Raw genomic sequence first — 16,187 nt, 5'->3', positions numbered from 1 at the left:
TGGCTGGAACAGTTCCTCTACAGGGCTACTGTTGGCTGGAAACAGCTCCTCTACAGGGCTACTGTTGGCTGGAAACAGCTCCTCTACAGAGCTGCTGTAGGCTGGAAACAGCTCCTCTACAGAGCTGCTGTAGGCTGGAAACGGGATGTTAGACATTTGGTCATTCAGTATTTTGGTCATGCTGTCACAGGACATGTAGATCTTGGATCAGTTCACTCTTAACTTGTTCATCCTTAGTGCATATGTCAGTATTTTATTTTCTTTGTTCAGACATACCTGTGTCTGTGACTTCTAACTGGGTGGAGTCCACCTCATCACTCAGCTGGGGGGGGGTGTCCTCCTGGAAACCAGACAGAAGTGCCCGGTGCTCCACTGAGGCTGAAGCACAAACACAGACACACTTGTTTGACTAGAGTATTAAATGATATATTCAATTAATTCAAATAAAACATTTAACTAAAATAAACGTGTCTGTTCTCCATATCATTATTGTTGGCCACTTCACTCAAAGGTTCAACAACAATATTATCTGTTTTTGTTAATGAGATATTTGGGCAGGGAGACTTGTACAGTTTAGTAGTTGTTAGGAATAAATCCTGCATTCTTCCTGAATCTGACTAAGAACACTTGTACGAGTAAACCTCACAGAACAAAAGCAGATTTTGGATGAGAAAAAGAAAGCGTCCAATGTGTTGTCAGTGAATGGGGTTCTAGAGGTCAACCTTGCAGTGTCGGGTCCAGAGCTGCAGTGGACGTTATCTGTCCTGGGGCAGAATCACAGCTACCCTCTCTGGTATCTGACACATTCAGATCAGGGATGGACTTCATCAGGCTGGCCTGGGCTTCCTGGAGGACCTGGTCCAGGTCCGTGCTGGTGTTGGGGGGTGGAGACTGACTGGAGTCATAGCTAGCTGGTTGGTTGGCTTGGCTGGACTGGTTCATACTGCTGGTTTCTACACTCAGACTGCCCTCTGGAGTTGGTCTCTGTGTAGTCTGGGGAGGACAGGCACAGATCAGAGGGTGATGATAGGTGGGCTTCGTTTACAACTATGAATAACTGCAGGAGAAATCTCACCTAGAGATCAGCAGACACTCAGTAGGCAGTGATTTGGTGACTTGCTGGTGAAAAAAACATCTATCTTAAACAATGTCTAGTTTGGAAGTAAGTTCTGTATAAGTGTTGTTCCTCCAGCATAACAAGCATGATGTCCTAGCGTGTTGTTAGGACCTGCTTCACACTGAAACAGTTTATTGAAACAACAGCTACATGTCTAAAAGACATTTTAAGTTAGACATACGTATATGGACCTGCAAATTCTTAAATCAACTTATGAAGCAAATTGACTTTGACCATGTTTCTCATTAGTACTATGGGATGTGTGTCTATTTCATTATGGAACCACACAGTAAATACCAGTGGTCATTTGTAACGAAGCATCTAAATATTACATATATAATATAGTGTAGACTTTCAGGGTTCAACCACTGGTTAGCTCAGTGGGCAGAGCCACTGGTTCCAGTAGTAGTTTACCTACAGCTGTAACCTCAACGTTCCTCAACACATAACTACAGGAAAGTCAGTGATATTGAAACAATATGGAGTTATGTTATGGTAACTGGTTATACAGATTTCTCTCTCTCAGAGAAGTCCAATTGTTTGAGTTCTACAATATACAGAATCCTTATACAGAGCAACGCTGTTTGTGTAGTGATTCTTTTTTACTTTACACCAGGGGTTGATAGAGTAGCTCAAAAGAGTGAAAGGAGATGCATGTGGACAAAACGTCCACTACAGAGGACACATGTTAATGCGCTGGGTCTCAGGAGGATATATTATATATATACTGTATATATAAAAGGAGGATATATTCAACACTGACCTCAGTGTGTGTCTGTGTGGGTTTCATGCTGGTGTTGTCAGCGAGGCTGTACTGTGTTCGGTCCGGTGACTGCAGAGGACCTTGTCTCTTGTGCAGGACAGGGCTGTCCTCTCTGCTGCGAGGACTCACCTTCACAACACAACAACATTTATCACATTCTTCCTCACAAAAACTCCTGTTTATGTTCACAGGCTCACATTTTGTCATTTTATAATCATTCAGCAGGTTGACTGATGGTCAGTGCACTACCTTGGCCACGGTGGGTGAATCCCGTCCATGGGAGGGTGTCAGTGGGGGGCTGGGGTGGTGGTGGGAGGGCTGGATCACTGTGGCTGCTGTGTTCACTCTGTGGGCCATGATGGGGGAGGCTGAGCCCGCCAGGCTGACCTCAGCCTGACTCCCAGAGAGAGAGGGGGTGGGCAGCGGAGGTCTGACTGAGGACCGAGGCTGGGGTTTGGGGGAGCTCTGGGGGCTCTGGGTCTTCAGGGATCTCTGGTCTGTTTCCATCTGGGCTGATCTGGCTGGGGGGGTTGACTCTGATGACACACACCTGTTGATAACAGGGAGGATCAGAAGGATAATAAGGATTATTTTCCTGCTAAACAAAAGTGCTTTACTTGTGAGTGAAGTTGATGAGAACCTGCGGAGACGACTGAGGGCTTCAGTCAGGGCTTTGACCCTCTTCAGCATGGAGTCCATCTTATGAGGCTCCTCCTTCAGGAAACGTACCGCCTCCACCTCCAACCTCAGCACGGAGCGCAGCTTCACCTGCAGCTCTGGAAACTCACCTGAGAGACAAACAAAGACCTTTACTCTGTGTGAACTCTGAAACTCTACATATCACCACATCTTATTATTATCATTATATATTATAAATATATTTGTATATATTATTATATAAACAATGAATCCTGAACAGGATAAGCTGTTTAGGGAATAACTGGATACAAATAGATCACGTTATGTCGTCCCTGATTGTGATGAGACTTTTAATACACGGTGTCAGTTTAAGATCACTTTGATCCAATATTCATGCTGTCCTACATACAGTTATAGTCCTGAGTCCAGCTGGACCAGCGATTCAATTGATCATTGATCATCATCTCTTACCAACCTCAATTTATTCTCAATACACTAGCCATATACATAATAGCTATATATTAGGGTTATATTTGTGTCCTCCAACAAACACAAGACTTTCATCCAGCAGGCCACTGTTCGTGTTCACAACGTTTAGAGTCATTTTCAATGTACAAACGTAGTAGTTTTAAGCCCGACCACGTACAGTAGTTCTTTCCTAAACCAAACTATAGTGGTCATTTATGTTTACCTCTCATCTCCTCTTTCCTTCACTTCCTTTTAATTCCCCCTCCCTCCCCTTCTTTCCCTTTCTTTCCCCCCTCCCCTTTTTCTTCTCTTTCTCCTCCCTATTGACGATGTGTCATTTCCTTGTTTTTCCACCAATAGGCTTGCTCATTGATGGAGAACCAGCCTCCCACTCTACTGATTAGTGTAACACAATATAGGTGTGCAAGCTATTGCTGAATGCTCACAGTGACCCTGATGAAGACCTATGTTGGTCACAACGCGTTGGTCATTTTAAACAATTAATGTAAAATAAAGGCATTTTAATTTTGTTCAAACACTACAGTGTGCTTTGGATTATTATCGAGGGAGACTTGTATTTTGTACTTTTTTCCACCCATGCAATGAGCCCTTTACAAAACTGAATGAGCCCAATACACCTGAAGGATCCAAAGAGCACCTGTATGTGATTACCACAGAGACCCAGCAGTGCTTCTACTCCATTGTCTTCCCTTTGGCCTGGACTTTGTAACTTTGTAGAACTTTTACATACACAAAAAAACACTCGAAAGGAAAGAGATAACAGGTCCTCTTTAAACTTTTGAAACATATTTCTCCTCAAGAAAAGATTTAAGCACATCTGATTATTCAGATAATGTTTAACCGTCGGCCGACAGTCCTGTCTTCATACAACCCAAACCAACCTTTAAGGATGGCCAGAGCTTCTCCAACCCTCCGCAGGTTGACTGCTCCCTCCTCCACGTCTCTCAGATTGATTGACAGCTGGTCGGGACTGGAGGCGGAGCCACGTTGCAAACAGTCCACATAGTCCTCCAGTTCACTGAGAGGTGAAAAAGACATCAGACATGTGCCGACAGTCAACACAGGCAGAAGAATCAGCTCTGTGACAGCCTACTGTAGACACAAGATGGCAGCAGAGAGTTCATTTGAGGGGTCCCATAATTCCGTTCCCTACACTGCTTTTATGAGAGGCTTATGAGGCCATGGAGTCTAAATATGGGAACAAAGAATGTGAAGTAAAGTAAATGTGTTTACCTGCCAGGCCATTGTTTTGACTTTAATTTGATTTCAGCATTATTGGGATGTCTTCAGCTATCACAAATAAGACCTCTTACTGTAACAGTATGCATGGCTTATTGAACAACACAGCCTGACACCGGTTTCCCCACCTGTCCCAAATGACCTAAAGAGGTACAGTATGTGCCCAGTTGGATTATCACCTGTGTTGAACTGTGTGGGAAACGTGAAATAGCGCATTATGTCAAATTAAAGTGGTGTCAATTTCGGGTTTTGCATCTGTGCATCTGCGCAGTTTTGTAGTGATCGTTGTGCCCAGATCATACACTGAGCTAATTAAAGTCACATTCAGTTTCAAGGTTCAGCATGAAGGAAGAATTCCCTCTGAGATATAGTGAGCTAATGCTAAATAAAGCTAATGTGGCCATTCAACTCAGTTCCTGCTCATACTGCCTCCTCTCAGAGCGGTGGGATGGATATAATGCCTGTGATAAGAATCACACAAAATATCAGTTTTACAGGGTTATTTTGTCTACAATTTAATTTTGAAATTGTAAAGTTTGTCAGAAATAAAAAATCAGCAACCAGTTTTATTTATGTAACAGTCAGCATTTTTCATTTTTTGTATGACTTGAACTTGTTATTGTTGAAGAGAATTAAATACTAAAAAAGTTGAGTTTAGTGTTACCATTTGCTTTTGTGTGTTTACATTATCAGTTGATAAAACTTTTTCAGATATTCTTTCACACACACACATACGGTCATCTGCTGTCTCTGCCATTGCTGTTGTTGGAGGTGCAGATCTGCATTGTAACAGACGGGGTAGAGCATGACGTCACTGTGTGTAAAGAATAAAAAGTCCATAATCTTCACTCTGCACCGCCTTTATCAGCGCACAGCAGACTGGAGGAGATCCTAAAATTAGCACATCTATGTACGAATATAGAATCAATTTTGAATCAGGGATCGTTTTGAATCGAGAATCGATTGTGAATTGAGTGGCAAGATAAAGATCCACAGCCCTCGTCAGTAGGATGGAGGTTTGGTGGAAATGAGTATTGTACTGAAAGTGGTTGATCGGCAACTATAATCAGAGAAATGTATGTAATATTTCTCTCAACATAATAACCCTCCCACCCCTGATAACACCACAGTGAGTGCTGACACATTTAAAGAAATCACATCCATTGATGAAACAATCCCATTAGAGTCATCATAATTTAAAGGTTTAGAGGTTATCCTTTTTGTATCATGCAGTTGACAACAGTAATCATATTTACTTGTGCAATGTCATCGTTAATGTTGATTACAAACCGCCCCTTTATGGAGAACCTGCAGCCTCTAGGCATGAATGCTTGTTTGTTAGCTACCTTAAAGGTATAGGACTAGCAGTACAATCTGCATCTTATTGGCTTTGTTAACTGGCTTTGTCCATTTATATTATCAGAACTTATGAGACATAACCTGGTTTTAACAGATTTAGTCTTTGGGGCCTTGGCGACGGCGATTAGTGGACAACCCCACTAATCGGAAGGTCGATCCCCGGCTCCTCCAGTCAACATGTCAAAGTGTCCAAACTGCTCCTGAAGGCTGAGCCATTGGTTTGTGAATGAGTATTTAGATTAGTTCCTGAAGGGCAGGTTGGCTCCTTGCATGGCAGCCTCTGAATGGTTGTCAATGGGTGAATGCTGACATGTAGTGTAAAGCATGGGATTGATGTGGTACAGGTAACTGTAGAGAGCTCCAGTGTGATCCCTGTTGTGTGCAATTGTCTGTTCTTCTACAATCAGCCACAGACAGTTTCTTCCATCTGCCTTTCTACAGAGCTGAAAATGATATTGTCTTTTTCTCTATTAAATGGAGATAAAGATAAATGATGGCCTTGTTCCAGACCTCAGATGTTTTCACTGATTCAAGCAGGTCTGGTGTCGTGCTCACTGATAGCTGAGTGACCAATCAGAGCTTTGTACGCTGATTAAGAACGAGGACATTATCTTCCTAAACCAGAGACAGAAAAATAGAGCTAACATTTTTCTCTTGCCCAACGGACACAGGACAGATACATCAAGTAATATAGTTATAACAGTTATGTTGTCAGCATGTAACAACTAAAACTCCAGTGGCGTGTTGACAGCTTGCCTATAGCTACGATTCATAACTGACAAACATAATTTTCTTTGTTTTATCTTGCTTGAAATGATGTGGTGCTCAAGTGTCATTAGACAGTACAGAGCGACGTGTTCTCATCCCCGCTGTGTCAGACCCATCGGCGCCACTTTAGGTTCAGGTAATAAAACCATTTAGTTAGGTTTAAAAAACAACACAGTTGGTCGTAAAACGACGACGTTTGTAGAGTGAAAATAACACGGAACATTAAGGAACAGCTGATTGTTATGTGAAAGTGAAACTTAATGCAGAGGACACAAACAGAGGTCTCCTGGATGAAAGCCTTGTGTTTGTTGGACTCCTCCTCCTCCTGTGTGTCTCTTTCACTCTTTAAACTACGTCACCTCAGCTCTTTCCCTGAGCGTTTAATATTGACATGGATGGGTTTACATTAATGGAACGCCTGCTGTGTCTCATACCGGCACTAAAGGGCGCCTTGTGTGTTGGTATTGAACGCCGACGGCCGTCTCAAAGCATCGGTATTTGACGCCCTGGGAATGAGAACAGGCTTTACAGACAGACTGAAGAAAAAGACCAAATACATAGAGATGTGTAAGCTAGTGGAACTAAAGCTAACCCTACAGCTCTCTATACACATAAAGAGTCATGTCTTTCAGGTGTGAATATATGTATTATGTATATGTATATGTATATGTATATGTATATGTATATGTATATATATATATATGTATGTAAACAAGGTTGCTGAGCAATACAAACTAACTGACACTTGAGCTGAAAGAAATTTACAGACTCTTGCTAAAAGAAAAGTGCCAGTGAAGCTTCTTGATGTGCTGTGTAGGTATTTTGTTAATTACATGACATCCGTGATTTGGATTGTGGAGAGATAATTGTATCACGCTCTCACTACTCGTGAGGCTTGATAAATGCCAGGATTCTGTTTGCACAGAGCATCTGTACCATGAAGTCAGCGTGTAGCATGCTAACATGAGAATGAGTTGTGATGTCTCTGGAAGCCCATGTCACACCCAATCACATCACTTCTCATCCCTCTGGCTCTATTTTTAACATTATGTTTCTTCACATTTTCTCTCGGCCTACAGATGTTGCCGTGCTGTCTTGCATGTCACCAACGATTGGACTTCAGCTGCAGTGACATCATAAGAGACATGTCAGAGCGAGTGTGTAAATGTTGAAAAGGCTAAATCACCACTTCAGATATCACTGCCACTAATGGAAAGTTCGTCACAAAGTATTGTGAGACAGAATAACACATGTTGGTTTGGATCTTTGACAATGAGAGAAAATAGAATATGATGTCATCCTTTTAAACAATCTGATGTAACTCGTGGAAGTCGGTGACAGTGCCTAAGGAGTGGCAGACCGGGGTGGTGGTTCCCCTGTTCAAAAAGGGGGACCAGAGAGTGTGTGCCAATTACAGGGGTATCGCACTACTCATCCTCCCTGGTAAAGTCTACTCCAAGGTGCTGGAAAGGAGCGTCCGCGGATAGTCAAACCTCGGATCGAAGAGGAACAATGCGGATTCCATCCCAGCTCTTCACTCTCGCAAGGATCCTGGAGGAGGTCCTGCAGTATGCCTATCCAGTCTACATGTGTTTTGTGGACCTGAAGAAGCCGTATGACCGGGTCCCCCCCCCCCGAAATGGGTTTTCTCAGGAGGGTGGCTGGCATCTCCCTTAGAGATAGGGTGAGAAGCTCAGTCATCCGTGAGGGACTCGGAGTAGAGCCGCTGCTCCTTTGCGTTGAAAGGAGCCAGTTGAGGTGGTTCGGGCATCTGGTAAGGATGCCCCCTGGGCGCCTCCCTAGGGAGGTGTTCCAGGCTGGGAGGAGGCCACGAGGAAGACCCAGGACTAAGTGGAGAGATTATATCTCCACACTGGCCTGGGAACGCCTCGGGAACCCCCAGTCAGAGCTGGTTAATGTGGCTCGGGAAAGGGAAGTTTGGGGTCCCCTGCTGGAGCTGTTGCCCCCGCGACCCGACCTCGGTAAGCGGTTGAAGATGAGAGAGATGAGAGTTGTAGCTCTAGTGGAACAGGGGCCACTGTGTCCACAAGTGCTGATTACTTGTTAATGGTCAATGGTAACAGAAGCCACTAAGCTACTGGTCATACCAGACCAAGACTGTAGCAGCAAACCCACTCCCTGTCCTGAAGGCTGTTTTGTTGTTAATGAAATCAACTTTTCATTTGTGAGAATGACTGTGCTACTTCTCCTTTCAAAAGTTAGTCTTTCTTCAGAAGTATATATTCTGGAGTAAATTGGAACTCTTACTGGAGCTGCGTGAGTATTTTCTCCTCTGTAGCCAGGTAGTGGATCCTCTCCTCCTCCATGTCAGCTCTCCGTCTGTACACCGCCTCCTCAGAATGAGCCAGCCGATCATACATCAGCACCACCAGCTCCTGACCTGCCATCCGCAGCATTGAAGTCACGCTCTGCTGGTTTGACAGCTGGGACACATGGAACAACACAGGAATTAGGATTCATGGGGACAGTGAACGCAGCATCGTAGCTGCTAAGTTAACGCTCCCGGACGCTGAACTGGGGACTCAGTTGTCTGTTGTGCTCATACACTGCAGCTGGTACGAGACACAAATCTTGTTTGTTAACGGTTAATAATTGGTTAACAAGGGTCGGTTATCGGTTAAGAAAATGTTTCAAAATGAGCATCCCTAATAGCAACATTTCAACTGACTAAGTAAGGTTAGCCAGCGTTGTCGGACCTTGTTCATATCCTAGCAGACACGCGGAGGACATTTCTGAAACACGAATCACAAGTTAAAAGAACGTGCGTCAATGTGATCATGTTTATGGGTGGGACCTCGATATCATGGCTCCACTGTGTAGACTCTGGCTCCAGGTGACGTCAAAAGTGCAAGATGGCAGTGCGTTACTTTCTACAGTGAGGTCATTTTGCATCCATTTCAGCTTTTATTACTATGATGATGATGATGATGATGATCATTGATTATAATTAGTGGGTACACAGTACCTGTAAGTGTCTGAGTTGGTTGAGTTGCAGACGCATCTCACACACATTTCTCTTTGCTAACACCAAGCTGTGCTGCAGCCCGCCGTCAGAGGGAGGGGCCTGGAGCACCAGAGGGGCGGGGCTGAAGCTGTCAATCACAGCAGCAGGGACCTGAGGCTCAGATGATGCTCCTGAAGTTCAAAGAAAGGTGATTCTAAGGTTACCATCATGTTCAGAGCAAAAGAAGTATGTTCTTCGTGGCAGGTAATGTCAGCATGTGTTAAAATAAGAACATGTCTCACCAGGTCTGCTGTTGAGGAGTCTGCGTCCAGCATCCTCACTGAGAAGACACACAGACAGTTGACATAATAAACCTAAGCCAGGGTTTCTACAGCATACACAACTCTTTTTATGTTGGCACCTGTAATATCCAGAAATGTCCATTACAGGTCTACTTTCCTGGTTCAATCTGAAACATGACTTTACCTAACATCGTTGGTCCACACATCGTGGATCCATCTAAAGAGATGCTGTTGGCTTAAAGCGATACAGATGTTACAGACCTGACAGTGTCCTGGACTCCTGGAATATCTGCTCCCATAGACAGAGCACTGTGCACCAGACCTGCTAGACTGGCTATCTGCTGCTCCATGGCTTTCATTCTCTCACTGGAAATAGAAACACATGTACAGTCTCCATCACATTTAAACATGTGCTCCATAATATCTAAATCATATGACGTGTTTCATATTCAGCTCTTTAATTCCACTGTCTGCAATTCATCACACATGCTAATATATGAGACATGGACACTGAGGCTGTCTACAGGAAGGGACAGAGCAGACTCAGGTCCTTTCATGTGTGCTCCAAGATGTTGCAGATCTATGTATGGATCTATCCATCCTTCCATCTATCTATCTATAAGCTACGTGTGTGATTTAGGTTCCCTGTGTTTACCACTGTGTTAGAGTAGTTCAGGTCTGTAGATATCCTCCAGGAACAATCACTGGACCTTTCTTTATTGAATACACACCTCATTAAGTGTTTGCAATGAAGTAATAAAGGAGATAACTCTGGCTCTCAGCTCACCTCTGGGCATTGCCGGCAGTCACATGACCTTCCAACAGTCTCTCAGGTTGTCCCAGAGGGCTGTCCACAAAAACAGACGAGGTAGAGGACGTCGAGCCACTTCCTCTGCTTCGGTTTACGATCTCCACCGGGGCTCCGTTACTGTCCCGCCGCAGGGACCGGCGAATCGGTGACATCCTCTCTGGAGACACCAGGCCTACCCCCCCAATGATGTGTCCGTCAATCATCCTGACCTCATTAACTCTGTGAGGGGAAGGGGGCGGGGTTTTGGTTCCCAGTGGATGAAGCTGGCTGTCTCCATACTTCCTGCTCTTCTGCCTGGATAGTGGGAAGAGATGGACAAATGAATGGACTCATGCACGCCTGGTTACATGAACACTTTCTTCATGGCCAAAGTGTGGTGGGTCCCCAGCTGTAAAAATTATATTACTGTATTCTAATCAATCATTTCTGCAGCTGATGTCACTGATCGGTTCTTCCTCTCTGCTAAATGCTTCTCTATATAACATTAAGAGCATTAATATATCATCATCATCAACTATTGTCTATATAAAGATATAGAGGAATAATATCTACCTGAGTCTATGATATCAGCATTAATATATCAACTATTGTCTCTATAAAGATATAGAGGAGTAATGTCTACCTGAGTCTATGATATCAGCATTAATATATCAACTATTGTCTCTATAAAGATATAGAGGAGTAATATCTACCTGAGTCTATGATATCAGCATTAATATATCAACTATTGTCTCTATAAAGATATAGAGGAGTAATGTCTACCTGAGTCTATGATATCAGCATTAATATATCAACTATTGTCTATATAAAGATATAGAGGAGTAATGTCTACCTGAGCAGAGAATGAAGTCTCTGTGTGTGTTGGAATCAGAGCTTCTCTGTGCTGTGTTTTGTTGGCCGGGCCGGCCGGGTGTGCATGTTAGTGCACGTGAGTGCACGTGAGTCCCTCCCTTTGAGACTGTTGCCCCCCCACCCTGTTTCAGACTCTAATTTTGATTTATAGCTCCTTTGAAGAGAGTTTACATCGGCATCACCATACTTAACCATATTTATTAACCACAAATTACCGTCTGGGGCGCGATGTGTTACCACGATGATTTAATTGAACTTAGTATTTCCTAAGACTACAAATGTAAACAGGTTCAGCCGTGGTTCATCTGATTTGCATGAGGAGATGCTGATGTTGGGCTGTTTTGACAGATGTTGCTCATATCTGGAAAGCAATGGAGCACAAAAGAAAGCTAAAAAAGTTATCTCAAGTTTAACCAAAATAAAACAGAAGACACGCCTTCCAAAGTTATGACAAATCAGACAGCTCCTGCAAACACTTCCACTTTTTATGTCCCTGCTGCGGTCTTCTTTACTACTGTCACTGACTTTCACTAGCCATTTAATGCTTTTACATTGTGTGATGACCGCTCTAGTGAGTATAGTGCAGAGATAATAGCAGAATGTGGCGGAGTCTGCCATTCCTGTGCTGGATTCAGATTATCTTCAGACAGGCCAGGGATCCAGTGGAAACGATGCAGCATCTAATCCAGTGTTACTGTTTGTAAATGGATCTGATTGCTATCAGCCTCACTGTTTACTCTCCTACAGATTCAGTTACTAGTAATACTAACACAACATTCCCTACTGCTGCTGCTTCACATTAAATCACTTTTCTTGTGAAGCAGCCTCAGTAAACACAACACTGAGTCACTGTCACTGACATTAGAGTGGACAGCTGTATCATAAATGTGTCTTCAGTTGTTAACCTGTTAGAGCTGCTCAATGAAGGGCTGCACACCTCCATCTCCTGTATCTGTGTCCTGCTGTCTGTGTGCAGCATGAAATCAGACAACAGCTGTAATTCTTCTTCTTCTTCTTCATGTTAGTTTGGCTGCACTGTAAACAGATACACCAGCTGCTCAAACACGGTGTGATGTAGTATTAAACTGCACTTGCTGTTACCATGGTAACAGGTGTTGCCACATTAATCAAAACTGAAAACAGTGTTAAGAGGTCTGTCTGGTAAATTACAGAACAGTACGATGCAGAACATACTGTGTGTTGTTTTTTATATTATGATATTGGTTTCATCCATATCGCCCAGCTCTGGATCTGCAGACCTAGTATAGACAGGACAGTTACTGGATGCTGCCGTTGCCATGGTAGCAGGCTGAATCAGGTTCATGACCTATGTCAACCTCTCACTTTCTGACCTCTGCTGTCACCTCCTGCTAACACGCTCGAGGGAAGCTCAAGTGACAGAAGGACTCACCTTCAAACAGTCCGGACAGCTCGGAGGTGCTCAGCTGGACCGGGTTATGTTTCCACGTTTGTGTCACTGTCTCCAAAGAAAGATACTGTATATGTATCTGGACTGGGTTTAAATCAGTGTGTGTACCTGTGGAGGGAGCGGGTCCGGTGCTCCATGCTCTCTCCGTAGCCCATCAGGGATTTAACGGAGGCCCGGTATTGCTGCAGCCCCCCCAGGATCCCTGTGACCCCGGCATCCACCATGTCTGATGAGAGAGAAGGAGTAGCGCTACACTGGGAGGAGGCGATGCTCAGGCGACCTCCTCCTCCGTCCTGCAGGGAGGAGCAGTAGGAGTCTGGGTAATGTGGTCCTCTTTCACCACACACCACCAGGGCCATGCTCTTACTGCTGCCGAGGTCCTCATCTGACACACACACACACACACACACACACACACACACACACACACACACACACACACACACACACACACACACATCAGACTTGGAGTAAAATTATTTTCACTGAAATATTTTAAATTTTGGCCAAAAACTGTGATTTGTTTTCGACTTCAATTTCGTTTCCGGAGCAGAACTCAGAAACTATTTAACTTAGGAACTTCTAATTTGGTGTGATGGTTAACAGTGTGGCCTAGTTGTGTTTGATATGATGGTTAACAGTGTGGTCTAGTTGTGTTTGGTATGATGGTTAACAGTGTGGTCTAGTTGTGTTTGGTTTGATGGTTGACAGTGTGGTCTAGTTGTGTTTGGTGTGATGGTTAACAGTGTGGTCTAGTTGTGTTTGGTGTGATGGTTAACAGTGTGGTCTTGTTGTGTTTGATATGATGGTTAACAGTGTGGTCTAGTTGTGTTTGGTGTGATGGTTAACAGTGTGGTCTAGTTGTGTTTGGTAGGATGGTTGACAGTGTGTGTCAAGTCAAACTGAAGTTTCGGAAAATTAAGATTTATAAATATTAATAAATAGAAATTAATAAATTAATAAATAGAAATTAAGAAAATAATATAAATAGAAAAATAGAAAATAAATAAATCAGAAAGTAATTTGTAAATTAATAAGTCCAGTAGCAAAACTGAGTGCTCAGTGAGTAAAGCAGAGGGAGGGAAGTAATTAATCAAATTACGCCCGGAGTTTATAAAAGCAACACTCCTCAGTGTCACAGGGAAAAGGGTCCTGAAAATATAGCGGAGCACTAACTAGCAGGGCTTTCATTTAAACCAGGACTGCAATCTGCAGTAAAACTGTGCGAAAAAGGACATCTACAAAGTGTGAGAGGCAGCCGGTAAGGATACTGAATCACACTTTGAGAGACTGTTTTCCTGGCGGAAATCGCTGTTGCTGGTGTTTTAGTCCGTCTGTTTGTGCCGGTGGTTGACTTTGTTTGTGGCGGATCGTTTGTTTGGTGCTGCCGATTGTTTGTTTTGAGTGTCCGGTGGATGATGCGGTTTTTCACCTAACGCCTAACGCCTAATGGCTAATCACTACATGGAATGGATAATAATTCCAAAGTGAAATGAACCTGCAACTCAACCTAAAAAATAAAGGAGAGAAAAAGGAAAAGCTGTTTCATTGAGTGGATTCCAGTGAAAATCTTACAGTGGATGTTTCAGTCTCTTTCAAGTTTGGACACCGCACATATTTAACAATAACTTGACAGTGAAAAACCGGGAGAACCGGGAAACTGGAGAGTCTGGAGACCCAGGAAAGGAATTCAGGAAGCTTTGAGCTGGAACAGCAGGAGCAATAACCTGGAATCTTGGGAAAAGAGGACAATCAAGTGGAAATAGCACAACACAAAAGCATCATTCAAAAGTCGTACTTACCTTCTCATCTGTAAAAAACCTACGGATTGAAAGAAAAATGGCCGATCAAACTGTTGAGAAATCAGTGGAGCAACTTAAAGAGGCGAGAACTACAGCAAAAAGATTATTTACTCGTCTGGTCAACAGCATTACCAGGACCTATAAGGACATGTCTGAAGATGAGCTCAGAGACAGTTTCAATAAACTCACAATAGAAGCCGAGGAAGTCATGCAAGCAAATGACGACATGGAGGCTGGTTTCATTGCAGAAATGGAGGCAGAGCTGGACACAGATGAAGAAGCTGTGTTAACTGAACAGCAAAAAGTCGACCTAACAAGGACTGCAAATGAGTGTGACTTCAAACTAAGGAAGGTCAAAGGTCTGATTCAGGAGGCTCTTTGGGTCAACTTTGGGAATATTGAATTATCAACTGCACTCCAGGCAGCACAGACTGAGTGTGATCACGCCACCGCTGTACGGCCCGATGGCAACCAGGAGGCGTATGACTTCATGCTGAACCACCTGGAAGGACTGGTAAAGAAAGCAAAGGAGGTGCATGGTCGCTGGAAAAGATGGATCCCACCAGGGAGTCAAAAGGACCTGCAGGGTCACTTAAGGGAGCTGGAACTCCTCCTCCCGAAGCTGGTTTCCAGGAAGGCCGACTTCATAAGGGCAAGGATAAAAGAGGATGCTGACAGGATACAGACAGCCGTGACCTCAAATTATCATGTACCAACCATTAAACTGAGACCGACGGCCCTTCCCAAGTTTACTGGAAACAAACGGGATTTCCACAGGTGGAAAAAGGACTGGGAAGCACTCCAGAGGCAGGGGGAGCCGACCGGTTCAAGGGAGGTGAAAAAAATTCAATTACTGGACAGTTTGGATGACAAAATCACAAGAGACCTTCGCCTCACCACTTACAACACTGCAAGCGACATCTTTCGTGTCCTAGAAAACCGCTACGGCAATCAAATCGCTATTGCTATTGAAATAGTGGAGGAGTTACAAAGAATGCCAGCAGTCAGAAGTCATCAGCCACGGAAAATAGTGGAGTTGATTCAAGCTGTGGAGAAGGCGCTTCAAGATTTGACTGACCTTGGAGACACAGGTGCTATAAAAAATCCGCTGGTGACAAAGTCAATTGAAACGAAACTTCCAGAAAATCTAAAGAAAGAATGGCTTGTGTATGTCACCGACAGGAGGAATGCTGTGGCACCAGAGAATCGGTTTGACAGTCTTTTGGCATTTCTCAAAGAGCAAGAAAGCATATATGAGCAGCTCGAGCAATTGAGGGATGAGGAGCCAAGTAGAAGAGAAACCAGGACTGAGCCAAGATATGCCAGAACCAAGACTACCAAGTCAAGTGATGACCACACAGGTTGCGTGGTCTGTGGTGATGGAAAGCACAATAAAAAGCTCTACTTTTGCAAACAGTTTCGAGGGCTAAAGCTTGCAGAGAAGAAAGCTGCAGTGAGAAAGTTGGGAGCATGCAGAAGGTGTCTTGAAGTTCATGGTAACGGTTCATACTGCAAACCCTCCTTTCTGTGTAAAAGCCAAGACTGCAAAGATGAGCACACTCCTGAGCATCATTTCTATCTGTGCCCCAATGCTGAGACAAAGAAAAGCAACGGAGGTCAGAAAAAGAGCAGATTTGGTTCAGAAGAAGAGA

General features: G+C 43.8%; 1 protein-coding gene across 1 annotated transcript in view; it reads right to left on the bottom strand.

Annotated features, from left to right (window-relative positions):
* The window catches only part of LOC141777799 (uncharacterized), a 133,526-nt gene that overhangs the window by 31,516 nt on the left and 85,823 nt on the right, over positions 1 to 16,187 (bottom strand). Inside the window, exons 7-18 of the mRNA XM_074652363.1 lie at positions 12,842 to 13,118; positions 10,429 to 10,746; positions 9,903 to 10,007; positions 9,642 to 9,679; positions 9,361 to 9,530; positions 8,643 to 8,818; positions 3,890 to 4,026; positions 2,521 to 2,668; positions 2,130 to 2,430; positions 1,881 to 2,009; positions 723 to 993; positions 277 to 378 (exon numbers count right to left, since the gene is read on the bottom strand). Coding sequence (XP_074508464.1) covers positions 277 to 378; positions 723 to 993; positions 1,881 to 2,009; positions 2,130 to 2,430; positions 2,521 to 2,668; positions 3,890 to 4,026; positions 8,643 to 8,818; positions 9,361 to 9,530; positions 9,642 to 9,679; positions 9,903 to 10,007; positions 10,429 to 10,746; positions 12,842 to 13,118 — 2,172 coding nt within the window. The remainder of the gene's footprint in view (positions 1 to 276; positions 379 to 722; positions 994 to 1,880; positions 2,010 to 2,129; positions 2,431 to 2,520; positions 2,669 to 3,889; positions 4,027 to 8,642; positions 8,819 to 9,360; positions 9,531 to 9,641; positions 9,680 to 9,902; positions 10,008 to 10,428; positions 10,747 to 12,841; positions 13,119 to 16,187) is intronic.

The sequence above is a fragment of the Sebastes fasciatus genome, chromosome 11, assembly GCF_043250625.1.
Source record: "Sebastes fasciatus isolate fSebFas1 chromosome 11, fSebFas1.pri, whole genome shotgun sequence".
Classification (NCBI taxonomy): domain Eukaryota; kingdom Metazoa; phylum Chordata; class Actinopteri; order Perciformes; family Sebastidae; genus Sebastes; species Sebastes fasciatus.
The sequence above is the reverse complement of the archived record's forward strand: the minus strand, read 5'-3'. Positions and strand labels throughout refer to the sequence as shown.